Source organism: Cetorhinus maximus, chromosome 6 (assembly GCF_964194155.1).
Source record: "Cetorhinus maximus chromosome 6, sCetMax3.hap1.1, whole genome shotgun sequence".
NCBI lineage: Eukaryota > Metazoa > Chordata > Chondrichthyes > Lamniformes > Cetorhinidae > Cetorhinus > Cetorhinus maximus.
In genome coordinates, this window is record NC_135884.1 from 17,575,633 (window position 1) to 17,593,077 (window position 17,445).

A 17,445-nucleotide genomic window follows, 5' to 3' on the forward strand; every position below is an offset into this window, starting at 1 on the left:
CCCTCAGTCACAATGCAGAGGTTCATGTTCAATTCACAGAATAGAGTCCTGGGGAAGACAATTGCTACCTATGTGGTGAAATTAAAACAACTAACGGAATATTGTGATTTCAGTGAAACCCTGAATGACATGCTCAGAGATCGTTTAGTATGTTTAGCAGGAGGACGGTATTCAGCAAAGATTGCTGACTGAAGTGAATCGTGATTTTAAGAAAGCGTTAGAAATAGCGCTGGTGATGGAAAATGCTGTAAGGGATTCACAAGTGATTCAAGGGGCGCAAAATGGTACCGTTCTCCTAGTTGGGCGGGAATGGTCAGCCAAAAGTGGTGTGAAAAGCTGGGACTCCACCACGAAGTGGGAAACAGCCCCGCTAACCAAAAAATGAGAGGAAACAGCTTAGAAACTAAATTGAAAAATAATTTTCATCACCGTGGAAACAATCAGTCTTCTAGCGATTGGCAATCTAAAAAAGTAGAATGCTATTTTTGTCACAGGAGTGGACACATAATGAGTCAGTTCAAACCGAGATTTAAACAAGCCTCCAAACAACAAATGAAGTCCAATGAAGTTTATAGTGTAGAAGAGCCAGAAACAGCCAATTCTGCCATTTATTCATTATTCAACATGAAAGTTGGGAAGACAGAGCCAATATTTGTTACAGCGCAAGTGAATGGTAAACTATTAAAAATTGTAGACATGGGTGCTTCTACCACTGAAATAAGAGAACATACTTTCAGATATTTAAATAAAGGTGATCAACAATTAAATTTGGAACAAACATCTGCCAAGTTGAAAATGTACACAGGCGAAGAAATCCAAGTAAAAGGTATCACCAGAGTAACAGTTCATCATAGACACCAATCAGCACAGCTACCAGTGGTGGTATTAGAAGGCAGAAGACCAAGCCTTCTAGGTCAAAATTGGTTGAGGGGAATTAACCTTGATTGGCCAGTTAGATTTCAAAAGGAAGCAGGAAGAGTTCCTGTCTTGAAGAAGAAACAAGGCAAGGTACTTCAGAAAGAGCCTGGAGAGTCCAAGGACCGCAACAGGATGAAAAAGGAGTGTGTAGCCATTCAACAACCTGAAGAAATGAAGACTGTCTTAAACAACGACATGGAAGAACAGCAGAAGAAACTCAAGGAAACTCTGCTGAATGACAGAGTTCAAGATGAAGTGAGTGAGCTTCCCAAAGGAAAAAACCTGTTGAGAGGCTTTCACACACTACAAGGATCCCTCAGGTCAAAGTTTGTGCCTCTGAAAAATTACGAAGAGAAACAGGAAGAATTTAACACCTCTCTGAACAAACTGAAGAACCAGTTGGCAGAGGAGAAGTAGCAATGTCTAAGTTTCCAGGAGGAAGCCAACAGATATAAGAAGCAGACAGAAAAGCTGAAGAATCAGCTAAATGAAGCTAAAGAGGCTTTGAAAGCAAAAGTCAAAGATCTTTCCAAGATACAAATAGATAACGAAGTCATGGGTAGCTCAACTACTGAACTAAGACAAGTTGAGATTGCATCGAGAGAAATCTGTCCGACAGTGAAGTCAAAAAGGCCAAGACTAAATTCTGTGGTAAAAAAAGACATGTAGAAAGAGGATGTAGAATTATTGATGAGGTGCTGTCTTTGGACAAGGCTAAGCCTGCTACTTTCCAATTTGGAGGGGAAGGTGGTGAAAAGTCAAGGGAACCAAAAAATGACTCATGATTTGCATAGTCGCAAGTGACAATTTACTGGAGAAACAGTATATGTAAAGAATTTTGGTGGAGGACCAAAGTGGTTACCTGGTAAAGTGAGTTCTGTGACCAGACTATTGTTGTACCATGTGGAAGTGGAAGGTCAGATCACACGTAAGCATGTGGATCATTTAAGAGAAAGAGAGATACCCCAACAAAATGATATTCCACCTGTAACCGTTACTGAACCAGTGGTCCCTGTTGAAGCTGCTCAAACAATGACAGACATACCCAATGTCTCTGTCGGAGTGGAAAACACAGAACTGCCTGTGCCTAATGAGGTATCTGATGTTAAAGCAGTTCCAGAGAATGTTTCTCCTGCAAAAGAATCTGAAGTTGTGGAGCTGCGATGTTCCACACGGATCAGGAAACCATGTGAAAGACTGAACTTGTAATTTCATAACCTGTGTAAATATTGTAATGTCATGAGATAAATATCCTTGTAAATACAAAATGTACAGAAAAGTTAAAGGGGGAGGAATGCAGTAATTATAGTTTTGGGAAATGTAGGACTGTACCTTTAAGAATAATCCTGCGTTGTAAGATCACATGATCAGTGTAAATCAATGTGTTAACAGCACGGGGAAAATCTACAGGGAGCTCTTCCTCAGTTATGGAGTTTGATGCACACGTGTAATTGCTGCTGCTGTCTTGTAAATAAAGTTAAATGTTTCCACTAAGAAAAGTTGTCTGAAGATCAACTCTATAACACCTTCACTTTTAACCTTGGTCATTAAACTTACTTTGTCAATAAAAAAAGTTGTAATCTCATTTATGTTGTACAGATGTAACACCCAGATGTTTTGAACATTCAATTCAAGCTGCTGAGTAATAGCTATTGCATTTTAATTCTATGTGTGATGGTCATTTATGTTGGGAACAACAGACACTATTAAAACTGTTTGCACTCTGTTGGAAAATGGTATGCATACACTAGCGTGAACTGGGAAACTAGTTTAAAAGGTAGGACAGTAGAGATACAGTGGCAGATTTTTAAGGAAATATTTACTAACTTTCAGCAAAGATTTATCCCAGTAAGAAAGAAAGACTCTTTGAGAAGGATGCATCATTCATGGCTGAATAAAGAAGTTAAGGATTTTATCAAATTGAAAGAAACATTGTACAAATCTGCAAAGGTTAATGGTAGGTCAGAATATTGATCAGATTTTAAGAACAAGCAAAGAATGGCTAATAAAATGAATGGGGGAGAAAGTTGAGTATGAGAGAAAGCTAGCTAGTAATATAAAACAGATAGTAAGAGTTTCTACAGGTATTTAAATAGGAAAAGAAAAATAAAGCTTGTGCTGGTCCTCTAGAGAATGAGTGTGTGGAATTGATAATGGAAAACAAGGAAATGGCAGAGGTGTTGAACAGGTATTTTGTGTCTACCTTCACTGTACAAGACTTAGAAAACTTCCCAAGAATACTTGAAAATCAAAAGGTGAACGAGAGGGAGGAACTTAAAACAGCCACCATCCACAAGGAAAGACGTGCTGGGAAAACTATTAGACCTAAAGGCTGACAAGTCCCCAAGACAAGATGGTCTCATCCTAGGGTCTTAAAAGAAGTGGCTACAGACTCTGCCTGATCACATTATGGCTATAATCTTCCAAAATTCCCTAGATCCTGGAAGGTCTCCAGTGGACTGAAAAATAGCTAATGTAACACCTTTATTCAAGAAAGGAGGAAGACAGGCAACAAGAGGCCAATTAGCCTAACATCTATTATAGAGAATTGCTAGAATCCATTATTAAGGAGGTTATAGCAGGATACTTAGGAAGTCATAGTGTGATCGGGCAGAGTCAACGTAGCTTTGTGAAAGGGAAATCGTGTTTATAGAATTTATTAAAATTTTTTTGAGGAAGTAACAAGATGGATAAAGGGGAACCTGTAGATGTGGTGTACTTCGATTTACAAAAGGCATGCGATAAGGTGCAGCATCAAAGATTACTACACAAGATAAGAGAACAGGTGCAGGGGGTAACATTTTAGCGTGGATAAACGATTGGTTTGCTAACAGGAAGCGGAGGGTAGAGATAAATAGGTCTTTTTCAGGTTTTCAAGCTGTAACTAGTGGAGTGCTGCAGGGATCAGTGCTGGAGCCTCAACTACTTACAATCTGCATCAATGGTTTGGTTGAAGGGACCAAATGTATGGTAGCTAAACTTGCCGATGGCACCAAGATGGATAGGAAAGTAAGTTGTCAAGAGGAAGTAGAGAGTCTACAAAGGGAGAATGACAGGTTAAGTGAGTGGCAAAAAATTGGCAGATGCAGTATAATGTGGGAAAATGTGAACTTGTCTACTTTGGCAGGATGAATGGAAACCCAGTATACTATTTAAATGGAGAGAGATTGCAGAACTTGGTGGTACAAAAGGCCCTGGGTGTCCTGGAACATGAATCACAAAAAGTTAGTATGTAAGTATAACAAGTTATTAGGAAGGCAAATGGAAAGTTGGCATTTATTGCAAGGGAAATGGAATATCAAAGTAGATAAGTTTACTGCAGCTGTACAGGGTAGTGAGACCATATCTGGAACGTTATGTACAGTTTTGGTCTCCTTATTTGAAAAAGGATATAATTGCATTAGAAGTAGTTCAGAGAAGGTTCAATCGATTCATTCCTGGGGTGAAGGGCTTATTTATGAAGAAAGTTTGGAAAGGTTGTGCCCATTCCCGTTGGAGCTGAGAAGAATGAGAAACGATCATATTGAAATATATAAGATCCTGAGTAGATTTGATAGGTAGATACCGGGAGGATGTTTCCACTTGCTGGAGAGACCAGAACAAGGGGACACAGTTTAAGAATAAGAGGTCTCTCTTAATAGGTGGAGTTGAGGAGAATTTTTTTCTCTGAGGGTCATTAGTGTGTGAAATTCTCTTCCCCAGAAAGCAGTGGAGGCTGGGTAATTGAATTTATTCAAGGCAGAGTTAGATAGATTTTTGATAGACAAAGGAGTCAAGGGTTATGGGGGGCAGACAAGAAAGTGGAATTGAGACCACAACCAGATCAGCCATGATCTTATTGAATGGCGGAGCAGGCTTCAGGGCTGAATGGCCCACTCCTGCTCCTAAGACTTAAGTTCGTATATTCCTATATTGCAGCCCAACTGAGAAGGATGCATAGAAATATTGGCCAGAATTTTCCCGTTGGCGATTTGGGGGTGGGGCCTGCTCGCCGACAGGAAAATGATGCGGGATGACGTCTGGAGGAACCCCCGATTTCATCCTGGTCCCTTTAAATTTTCAGGAAGGCGGGCGGACGACGAAATCAGCTGTCCGCCCGCCGACCTGTCAATGGCCAATTGAGGCCATTGACAGGGTAATTAAAGTAATTAAAGGCCCTGCCCGTCCAACCTTAAGACTGGCAGGCAGGCCAGGAACCCCAGCGGGCTTCTGATAATACATGAAACCTCATCCACTGGCGGGATAAGGTTTCAAGTTCCTTTTTAAAAACTTTAATAAATGTAATGTGATATTTATTAACATGTCCCATCTCATGTGATATTGTCACATGAGGGGGACATGTTAATAATATTTTTATTTCTCTATTTTTTAACTTTTGCACACTGTCACTAATCTCCCTGAGACAGTACTTAGTCTCAGGGAGCAGTGCGCTCTTTCGCGCGCATGTGTGAAAGAGCACTTTGACAGCTGGGGATCCCCTCCCCTGCACAGGAAGTGCACGCCCACTCAAAATGGCGGTGGGCCCCGTTTCGGTGGCGGGGGTCGGCTGTCCGCCCGCCGCTGAGCCGGTGGGGCCCGCACGCCCACCAAGGGCAAAATTCTGCCCATTAGACTTGGACATCAAGGGTGCACTGAAGGGTGCATTGAAGGGTGGATATCTCAGGCTGAAGTGGGTACAGATAGTATGGCAACATGCTAAGGGTAAAAAACAGGATTGTATCGTGTGAGGCTAATAGTATTAAAACAAAACTGAATAAATATCGCATTCAGTAGGTCCTTTAAGTAAGCAGGAGTGCCCTCTTGTGTACTTCTCTCATCCTGCAATTGTGTTAATACCCAGATTTGCAGTTTTAAAACATACATGTGCAGCATGCTAATGCTCTACTTTTTGAATCAGACTGGTAGATTACAGGTTCATGCTCACCACTCCTCCACATAAGGAGTTCTAGATCTCAATCAAGAGGTTTCTCCCTATCTACTCTGTCCACACCCCTCATGATTTTGAACACCTCTATCAAATCTGCTTTCAACTTTCTCTTCTGTAAGGAGGACAACCCCAGCTTCTCCAATCTATCCACATAACTGAAGTCTTACATTCCTGTAGCCATTCTCGTGAATCTTTTTTGCACTCTCTCCAATGCATTCACATCCTTCCCAAAATGTAGCACCCAAAATTGGACATAATATTCCAGTTAAGGCTGAACCAGTATTTTATAAATGTTTGCCATAGCTTTCTTTCTTTTGTACTCTATGCCTCTATTTATTTATAGTGGTAAGCTAGGTGAGTTGGTCCAGTGCATTTTGTAGATAGCGCATGCTGCAGCCACAATGCACCAGTGGTGGATATTAATTCCAGCAGCAACCCAACAGATTACTTTCTTGAGAATGGTGTTGAGCTTCATGGATGTGTTATGCTGTACCCTTCCAGGCAAATGGTGAGTGCTCAATTATGCAGAATCACAGAATTGTTATGATGTAGAAGGAAGCCATTTGATCCATCATGTCTGTATTTTAACTTAGTACTAATCTCCTCCCTTTTCCCTGTAACCCTGCACATTGTTTCTATTTAGATAATCATCCAATGCCCTCTTGAATGCCTCAGTTGAACCCACCTCTATTCTGTGATTCTATACACCTGGAATGAGCCTTGTAGAAGATTGAGAGGCATTAGGGGTCAGTGAGTGATCCGCTCAAAGAGTATTCAGTTCTACTCTGCACTTGCAGGTTTATTCATGAGTAGGTGTTGTTTGACAGCATTAATGATAACTCCTTCTACCACTTTTATAATGATTGATAAAAGGCTGATAGGGTGGCAATTGGTTAGATTAAAATCATTCTGAATTTTGTAATTAATACATACTTGAGTAATTTTCCATATTGTCAAATTAGATGCCAGTATCAAAACTGCACTGGAGCAGGTTGGCTAGCTATGGCACGCAGGTTTCCAACACTACAACTGGGATGTTGCCAGTACCAATAGCCTTTGCTTTGTCCAGTATATTCAGCTGCTTCTTAATGTCATATGGAATGAACTGATTTGACTGGATATTGGCATCTATAATGGCAGGGATCTCAGGAGAAGGCTACTCACGATGGCTCACTTGGCACTGTTTACTTAAGTTGCTTCCAAACACTTCAGTTTTGTCTCTTGCACTCATGCTTGGATCCTCCATTGTTGAGAATAGGGCTGCTCATCAAACCTTCCACTCCCGTTAGTTGCTTGATTTCAACTTGGACAACAGAATTTTGGTGCAATTTTACTGGATGTGGAAATATTTAGCTGTGTTCATAACGTGCAATTTTTGCTCTTTAACACATAGGCAACCTTAGTTACAGCTTCACTACATTGGTATCACATTTTAAGTGTAATGCTTAAATAGTATGCTTAATATCTAGAATGCTCTTCTATAATCCCAATGAACCAGAGTTGATCTACTCTGTACATCTGATATTTTGGATTTATTATAGTATCAACTTGGAAGCCAATCAATGTTATTGTCGCTTTACAGGTATCATCAGGGTTGGCAACGCCCATTTTATGGATCTGTGGCTGAGAAGGAGGAGTATAGGTAAGAGAACATGGGACAGTACCTGCCAGATAGTCAATAAGATTTCTGTGTTTAAATTTTCATTAATGTTTGTATGTGGTACACTCATAATGCATGGTTTTGTTGAATCCTTCATAAGCCTAATAATCGCACCTTCTCTGATAACCTGATCAACAAACAAGATTTTGGCTCATTGGTAGCACTCTTATCTCTGAGTCAGGTAGTGTAGGTTCACATCCCAAGTGTTCAATCTAGCCTGAATCTTCACCTCCTTTGGAGGTACTGATACCTCATCTGCCTGTTCAGGTGGACACAAACAATCACTATCTGAAAATGAGAAGTGGAATTCCGCTTGTGTACTGGCCAGCATTTATTGCTCAACTGTCACAGGGCATAATTGGTCATTGTCTCTCATTTGCTATTTGTGGGGCCTTACTGTGCACAAATTGGCTTGGGTACTTTTCTTCATAACAGTAACTACACTCCAGAAATAATTAATTCATTGTGGAATGCTTTGGGGCATCCTAAAGACATGAAAGATGTTTATTTTCTCACTTCCTAAAACTCAAGCCTATTGATTCTTCATGTGTCCACTTCCAGCCCCCTCACATATGCTGTAAACTCTAACATACTCCTCTCTGTTTGGTCACTTAATCTGTAGCTGTTTGAGTCAAAACACTGGAGCTTTTGAAAACTGTTCCAAGGAGATCATTTACTTTTTTGATCAAACGAGGAATAAAAATTTCTGTATTGTCTCTGACCACCTCACTCATTCAAAGATCCCACAGGCTCATAAATGAAAGAGTGCATTTGGGGTATTTTGCTAAATGGTGCATAAAGCAAGCTAAATGCTAGTTATTTATTTTGAATTGAAAGATTTTTTTGTTGTGGGGATTGTACATCAGAGACCTGTTGCAGCAATGTCCAGTCAGCTAATGAAGTCTCTTTCTATGTTTGGCTGTTTAAGGCGTGAGATCCGGCAACTGCTGAAGTGGCAGATGAGTCAGCAGTGGGAGTCCCAGCGTTATGCCATGGTCAATCGCATCAAAGAGGGAGAGGCAGCACGAGAAGCAGAAAGACAGGCAACCCTTCTGGACCTTGAAAAACAGAGTGCACGTTCCCGTTTTCTTCAAACAATCCGAGATGAAAACAAAAAGGTGAGATGATCAGATAATGAACAACCTTTCCCCTGTGGAGCAGGTCTTCGGTGCCACTATTCAAAACTTAAGTCTTTCTGGAGGTAAATAATTTGATGTTGCTTCGGTTTAGTATTTGAGCTCGGTCATTCAATCATGCAATGTGTTTTGTTTTAAATTATTCGTTCTATGGAAAAATGGCCAGAAAATCCCAAACCGTAATCAGTGATTACTGATATTTAATATCGAACAGAACCTAAATTATTTTAAGTACTTCAGTTAATTTCAATTTAAGTATCATAATATCAGAATTAGCTGGTTTTCTATATTACAATGTAACAGATGATATCTAATATTTAGTACGAACTTACTAAGATCAAGTTCATGGTCCATATTCACTGGTGGGCTTTCAATGTTAAGGCTGTTCCTTAACACCTCAGTTATATCCTACCTAAAACTACATTTCTCTAAAGTGAATAATGTTAACTTTCTAAGTCCATATGATGTTTGAGTTTCAGTATCATCCCCCTTGTCCTCCTCTGCATCCTTTCTACAGCTCCAATTTGTAGGAATGAGCCCAAGTTGCACTTAATTTCAGATAAACCATATATTTGTGTTAGCGGCGGTTCAACGGTAGCACTCTCACCTCTGAATGAAATTGATTCAAGTCTTGTTCCGGAGCCTTGAACAGAAAATCTAGGTTGGCTGTCCACTGCAGTACTGAGGGAGTGCTATACTATCAGAGATGCTGTCTTTTGGTTGATACGTTAAACTGAGGTCGCACCTTGCTTTCAGGTGGACATAAAACATCCTGCGGCACTATTTCGAAGACGACTAGTGAGTTTACCTCCATGTCCTGTCCAATAACTATCCCTCAACCAATATGACTAAAATAAAATTACCTAGTCATCATAATATTCCTAGTTGATGTGACATTACTGTGTCCATTTCCTAACTTACAACAGTGACTACACTTCAAAAGTACTTAATTGTCTGTAAGTTACTTTGAGAAGTCCAAGCTTCTGCCTGGCAGTGTATAAATGGAATTTTTACTTTCTGTTTATTCCTCTCAGCTGATGGAAATTCAGTGGAAGGAGAAGAGATTAGCAAAATCCCTGGATTCACTACGAGAGCGTGAGCTGCTGCAATACAATCCAATCAACTGGAGCTGTACACTGAAATAGATTTCAGCCCTCAATCCATCTGCATATTTCACAATGCAAATGGACACAAGTCATTGTGCTTTCTGAATAAAGATTAATTTTTCATGTTTTGCAATCTCTTCAAACGGTGTAGCAGATGGCTCAGTTGGAAGCATTCTCACCCTTGGTCCCACTTTAGGGCCAGGATTTTCCATGCCTGTCATGGTGGAACTCACCACAGGAGCTTTGGTGGCCCATCAACAGTCCATTGACTTTTGGTGAGACCAGATGATCCTGGCAGCGGGCGAGGCTGAAAGATCCCACCCTAGGGCTTGAGCACAAAACCAAGGCTGACATTCTAGTAGAGTACTGAAGGAGTGCTGCACTGTCAGAGGTGCATGTAAAAGAACCCATGGCACTATTTTGAAAAAGAGCAGGAGAATTATCCATCCTGTCCTGGCTAATATTTTACAATCCCCATTGGAAAACCATAAACCAAAATAACCAAGTTTACTAAATGATCGCCAAATTACCAACAATATTTCACTTTTTGTAACTTTTACATTAACATGAATCAGAAACAACACAAATTAAACATGAAACTGGCAAATGATACTTCAAATAAAAAAGTAAACTTCATTTTAAATAGTCGATGCAACAAAGATCTGTCTTACACAACCAAAGCTTTCTCCCTCAGTATGTATGGCATTATGTAGCTGCACAGTTCAACAGTAATGCTGTTCTTCAAATACGTAGGGCAGGTCAGGAGTCCTATCCAACAATAACTTTCACCTTTGAGTTTCACAGGCAAGATTATCATCAACAAGACATACTTCTATGAAACCTCCCTCCCTCAGGTCATGACGGTCCTGATGGTGCAGTTCTCCAGGATTCCTTTTCAACCAATAACACTCCAGTTTGGCCACTTCTGGCAAAACATCCAGCTCTTTAGCGTCTCTGGAGCTATTCACACAGTCTATTACATAGCGTATTACATATTACACAAGTAACAACAATGATACACCATATTTACAAAACAAGCTTCGTCACAGTCTTATTTTACAGTCTTATACATCCATCTGGCTTTATAACACTGTTACCATCCTTGTTCTTTAAACTCTCAACAGGAGATCGGTAATCACATTGTTTCGACCGGCAACATGTTCATTTGGAAATGCTGAGATTGTTCTCCTTGGAGCAAAGGAGTTTGAGGGCAGATTTGATCGAGGTATACAAGATTATGACAGGCTTAGATAAGGTAGACAAGGAAAAGCTCTCCCCAATGGCTGATTGTACAAGGGCTAGGGCACACAAATTTAAGATTTTGGGCAAGAGATGCTGGGGGAATGCAAGGAAGAATTTTTTTTATGCAGCAAGTGGTAAAGACCTAAACTCGCTGCCCACGAATGTGGTGGCTGTGGAAACAATAAATGATTTCAAAAGGAAATTGGATGGGCACTAGAAGGAAATAAATTTGCAGGGATAAGGGGACCACATGGGAGAGTGGGATTACTCCACGGGAAGCTAGCATGAATTTGAATGAGTCAAATGGTCTCTTTCTACGTCGTAAATGAAGATGGTTCTATTTATCCCTCAATTAACATCACAAAAGAACAGATTACCTGGTTTTTATCACATTGCTCTTTGTGGGACCTTGTTGTGCGCAAATTTTGGTTGCCGTGTTTCCTACATTACATTGGTGACTACACTTCGAAAGTATGTCATTGTCTGTAAATCACTTTGAGGCACCTGGTGGTCATGAAAAGTGCTATATAAATGGAAGTCATTAAAAGAAAAATCTCCTCCTCACTCAATTTTGTCCCCTCTTCTCGTGAAGATACAGTTCTATAGGCACAGACTGTGCTGCAGGATTTTGCGCTCGACTGTATTTCAACAGGCTTCTCTTAAGGTGGGATAGATTCGTGTTCAGCAATATCGGCATGTGCAAATTTTCCACAAAGGGCCACTTAGTAACAGAGATCTCAGCTGATTTTCTTTTTTTTATCTCCAGTGGTCCAGAGATCAGTTATAGAATCCCTGTTGTCACAGTAGCAGAGGTCACTTTTTAAAAAAAAGTTACGATGAAGAATAGTGTCTGGGGTGGTTTGGTGGTACACAGACTTGTAAAACCTGGAGAGAGCCAATGGCCTCTAGTCTCACTTCAAAACAGACGTGGTCATCAAGAGTGATTATAACCTGTAAATTTATTTAAATACAGTTGGTGTTAGTGTCACTCAGTGGTAGCACTCACTTTTGGAAACAAAGGTCCAAACCCCGCTCCTCAACTTGAGAAGATAACCTTGGTAGGCACTTCAGTGCAGCACTAAGGAGTATTGTCAAATAAAACACTTAACCCAGGTGCTTATCTGCCTTAGATGGGGCATAACAGATCCCATGGCACCACTCAAAGAGCAGAGCAGCTCTCCCAATATCCTGGACAATGCTTCTTTATCCCAAGTGGTGAAAATGTGGAACTCGCTACCACAAGAAGTGGTTGAAGCAAATACTAGGCAAGCATATGAGGGAGAAGGGAATAGAATGTTATGCTGATAGATTTAGATGAAAGATGGGAAGAGGCTCAAGTGATAAATTCATAAATCAAATCATTCTCTATTGCACACAAACATCAGCTAATCACCTTGCATATTCTCTTTGCGTGTCTCTTTGGTGTGCTTTTCCCTGTCCTAGTGCAGTGTAACTCCAATGGCTGGTGGAAAGTTACTGAGTTTTAGTGGAGGGAACTGCAGATGGCTACAGCGGACAACTTCAAGCAACACTGGGCCTAAGCAGACGACACCATGGTGGCAGATTTCTGGCTGACAGGGAACGCCCAGGGCACTGGCAAAGTGGGAGTATAAATGCAGTCACCCTGAGAGAGGACAGCAGGTTTGTATTCCATGGAGTCAGTCATTCCCCTAGGAAGGTGCCTCAGCATTCTTAATAATCTGTTGGTGCCTAGATTGCTGGACTGCTGTGACACCCTACAAGTTCCTGTGAACACTGGATCTTCAACCATGATGGCAGCAGTCTGAGCTTGTGTGATTGCAAGCTGAATTTGTATTACAGAAGTCTGAGCTTCCACTGCAGTGCTTAGATGTTGGGTGCCTTCTTCTAGTGCTACAAAGGGAGCTGAGACATCAGCCATCTGATGCTGTATGATGGTTGGATCTGCAAGCGTGCTAATGGAGTTACCCATCACTTCCATGCTGGTAAGGATGGACTTCAAATTCTACACAAAGCCTGGTACCAAGTTAGTGCTGGTCTCCTCCATACTCCTTGGCATTGTACACAGGCTTTCTGCAAGGCCTGCCAATACACCAAGTATTTTATTGTACATACTCATCAACTTCCTTTTATAGCCCTCATGGAAGTGTTCATTTGAGTCCTCTGCAGCACTCATGTGCAACCTCACTCTTCAGTGAGCTGGCATCTGCTGTATACTCATCTCCTGCCCTGACTGCAGGCACTCTTGCCCACTTCCTCACCATGTGCAGATCCTGCCTCTAATTTATCTTTAAAGTACAGTGTCAGCATTTGAGCTAGTGACTGCAACTAGGAATGCAAGTGATGGTATTTCTTGCTCATCACTGTCACCTTATTCTTCCACCAACATCTGGTCAGGTTATAGTTCCTGATATCTAAAAGAAGAAAGGCAGAAGGTTAGGGTAAAGGTGAGGAGAGGGATGGAAAGCAAGAGGTGGATACTTCACACTGTCTGCAGCTTGCAAATCAGAAGATTGTAGGATGAGGCAGAAGTGGGTGTGAGTGAATTAGATATGAAGCTACCATCATCATCCTCATCACTGGTCACAGACTCAGTGATGGCCGCCCTGATGATAGTGATCACTGTCTCCTCAATGAGGGTAAATACATGCAGCCACACTTGTGCGCTACCAGTTAGCTCCAGTTATGGGTTAACTTGTTCTGCAAGAGGGAAGTGTGCTAGTGTGTGCCATGCAATGTGTTTGGGTGATGTGCCTGTCATGGTTAAATAGCTGTATGTAAAATCTGAGAGATGTGGGCATGAGGTTTACAACAAGGTGAAGTGTGTGAGAGGCAAAGGTATGAATGTTAGGTATGAGTACTGATTGATAGAGATTGTTGGTAGTTGAGTGATGGGGGTGCAGTGCTTTTAACAGTGTGCAAGTTTTTGAAGGTACATTCATTGACCATGGCCACATGTGAGGTCACCAAACTTTCTGCAGCACTGCATCCAGGTCCTTGTGCCTTGACCACTATGGTTACCTGCTCCATCTGCCTTTGCAATGTTTGTTTGGAAGGCCTCCTGGTCTTCTGTAGATAAATCATATTGGTCCTCCTCGCCACCAAGGCATCCAGTGCAGCTGAGAATCTTGGACATTCTCCCTGGTTTCACCATAATTCACTCTTCTTCCTGCTCAGCTTCTCTTCCACAAACATTTTCAGCACCTTCTCCAGCCAAAATGCAACTCTCCTTTGAGAGACACAGGTTGGCTTTAAGTAGTGAGAGCCTTGAACAAGCTTGAGCTCCCCCCTGAAGCATGCAGCCACTCAACAAGTGCGTTTAGTGCTGGCTGTCTGCTTGTATCATTTAAATTAGCAGTGATCAAGATGGTGTTCTGCCTGCATCAGAAGTAATGAGTGTGGATGAATCAGGCATCGCAAGCTCATCTTCAGTGCCCCCATTGATTGATATTATTAGGTAATAAGAGAATTGTCAACATACAAGGATGGTCAATGTACAATTGCTAGCAATGTCTACGCTGAAATAAGAGAGTGATGCAATTAAACCGGTTCTCCACTATAACCCCATCCTGAGTTATTAATTGCTGCTTTAACCAGCTACCTTTCAGAATATTTTCGCAGCCTGAAATCATTTCAGTGAAGGCAAATGCCATTGTGTCAGAATGGACTACACTGACAGTTCACTTGCTCAGGAGAAATGGTTATGTGGCCCTTTCATGGCTTGGAAGGTCCTGCCAATGTAAGATTCAGGTGCAAGGGTTTTGTAACAAAGAATGAAAGCATCAACATCAAAGCAAAGACACAATTCAAGTGTTTATTTACCACAAAATGTTTGTTTTCACTAGAATTTCAGTGCTAGCAGCACCAGTGTTTGAGAAGATCTACCCCAACCCATTCTCCTGCCCCACCATGTTTTACAACACATCATTTCAACTGGAGCCTTCTGGTTAGTAAGCTGGCATATTCAGAATAACTCAGTAACATAGCCATTGATTCCAGTTTATTTTTTTAAATTCAGTCACGGCACTCCCAAAGAAAAGTTGGATTGAAGGTCAGAGTGTTAACTGCTTCCTGGTGAAACACCTGAATACACTATAAAAACACTTCAAACATCAGAATCAATTATAGAATGAATAGATCCAGACTGCTTTGCATTCACTCAGGTCCAACACAAGGAATTATACCAAGATAGCAATGAGAACCTTTAGTGCATGGCACTGATGCATGTCACATATCCTAAATATACACACACATGATACAATAGAGAGAAATATCTGTCACATATGCTTATCTGGAAGGGCAGTATGAGAAATGTCTAGCATAATCACATACACAGCAGTTACTTCATTTATATTGAGGCAATACGGTCAGTGTATGATAGTAATACTCAACTAGCCATTTCTACAGGGTCAATATCGGAAACGACACATTGTTACACTATAGGGTAGCCAATATTAAGAAACCTCCATTTTATTCTTTTTAAAAATATATTTGGAATAATTGTTTACGATAGTAAAGCAGTCCCTAGCAAGAATCCAATGACTGAAACTGAGGTATGTCACACTCTTGTGGTAATTATAGAAGTTTACTTTCAGATTTAAATAGTACTAGGGCATTGCAGTCCACCGCTTGAAAGACAAGGGCGAGGCCTTCTGTTAATCCCCAGAGTGAAACAATGGGAGTTTCAGTGCAGACACTTCCATCTTCCACCAGCAGATGGCTGCTGCACTTCCCAAACTACTGAAAATTGGGAGCAAATGTTTTGCACGTGTAAGATACACTACGCACCTTCATTTAGAAAGGATAAAACTCCCTAGTACTGCCCTTTGAGGTAAACTGCTGAACTAAAAACTATTAACTGATTATATTTAAAGCCTAATTTTGTGAATATACAGAAAAAAACCCAATGCTATCAGAGTAATTCACAACCATGTCCTTTGCAACATCTGTTTGACTCAAAAACCACAGAAAAGGAACAGTTAAAAAATACCAGAATTTTGGTTAAAACTTGGTTTTAATGAAGGGCCTACTTCCTATCAGAGTTTAAAAGTTACACGGTAGATTAAAAATAATCATTATGCAAATATACTGAGGGAGCAGCAGAAATCCAGCAACAATAGTTTTTTTTTAAAAAGGTGGAGGGTGCTGTCTGGATGTCAAATAAAACATCTAAACCAAATCCTTCTTATTTCTATCCAGGTAGTTAAGGCTGTACAGAGAAATTGTGACCAGCTTGTTAGTGTCAGCTCTGCTGTCAATTCGCATCTCATGTAACATGGAAAATAATTTCTCACAGTTAAGTGCAATAAATTATACATATAAGTTAAAAGGACAATTAATAATATAGAAACAATAAATGACAAAATCTTTAAGGACCTGAAGGGCCATTAACACAGCAAAATTCTACTTGGTGAGGGGTGCTGCATCTCAGGGACAGAAGTGACCTTCCAGTACTGAGGACGGAAAGAAAAAAAAAGATTTTACATACGCCACAACCACATCAAAAGTAATATAAATAAATCAGAAAATGTCTAAAATGCAGAAAAACTAAATGCTGGAAATACACAGCAAGGCTGTCAGCTTCTGTAAAGAGGAGACAAATTATGGGTGTGCGCTGAAGGGTAAATCCCAGAAACATCATAAGCTCTTAAGTGTTCATATGTTCGTCAGAACTTATCCAAAACATTATAGCATCAGTACAAGAGAAAATACAGGTTGACTGAGGTTAGAAACTTTCTGCTTCTAACTATATCACAATTTATTTTCTGCAAATAAATCTCAAATATAAAACAAAAAGCATTATGCATAAAGGAGCATCAATGGGAGCAATGACAAAGGTCAAGAACAGGCTGATTGAAAGTAGAACAGGTTCATTGCCAGGACAGCTCTAGTTTCACCCTCTACATGGCTCTGCAGTTTGCTGTCTTTTATAGAATCAACATGATTCCCACCGATATGAATCTAGGGGGTCTGTACCCCTCCCAGTGCCAACCTCTGCGTAATGATGCACATCCACCTCCAACGATTAAGTGTAGCAGTGAGTTGCACGGACAAGCGTCTGAGGCTCAACTGAATTGGTGTTTTATTACCAGCAATCAATGCAACTGGTCTGGAATCAAAGGTAAAAAAAAACCCTAACCCAGATTCTCTTCATACTCAATAATTCCTGCTGGAAAGTGCACAACCACTTGTGGTGTAGACCAGTTGGAGTTTAACCATGTTGCCCCTCACAATGGAATAGCCAGCTGAGAATTATTCTCTACACCCACCAGGATCCATGAACTACACCCAAGTGGTCAGTCAATGTTTGCAGGGGAGAAATTGGAAGAAAAAAAATTAAGACACTTCTCAAGTAAATAAATAATGCTTAAGTAACAAAAAAAAAGGGATATTTACAAAATCCATATCAGTAAGATCCACACAGGTACAAAGATCTTTTCCAGTGTAAAGGTCCATTCCAATTTCATGGTGGCAGTT

General features: G+C 40.7%; 2 protein-coding genes across 2 annotated transcripts in view; one reads left to right on the plus strand and one right to left on the minus strand.

Moving 5' to 3' along the window:
* LOC144681583 (uncharacterized) overlaps positions 1–9,970 on the plus strand; it is a 29,320-nt gene extending 19,350 nt beyond the window's left edge. Inside the window, exons 4-6 of the mRNA XM_078543294.1 lie at positions 7,428–7,487; positions 8,434–8,623; positions 9,676–9,970. Of these exons, the coding sequence (XP_078399420.1) occupies positions 7,428–7,487; positions 8,434–8,623; positions 9,676–9,786 (361 nt within the window). The 3' untranslated portion in view covers positions 9,787–9,970. The remainder of the gene's footprint in view (positions 1–7,427; positions 7,488–8,433; positions 8,624–9,675) is intronic.
* A 4,798-nt stretch (positions 9,971–14,768) lies between these two features.
* LOC144681580 (protein disulfide isomerase CRELD1-like) overlaps positions 14,769–17,445 on the minus strand; it is a 30,090-nt gene continuing 27,413 nt past the window's right edge. Inside the window, exon 11 of the mRNA XM_078543288.1 lies at positions 14,769–16,421. Coding sequence (XP_078399414.1) covers positions 16,396–16,421 — 26 coding nt within the window. The 3' untranslated portion in view covers positions 14,769–16,395. The remainder of the gene's footprint in view (positions 16,422–17,445) is intronic.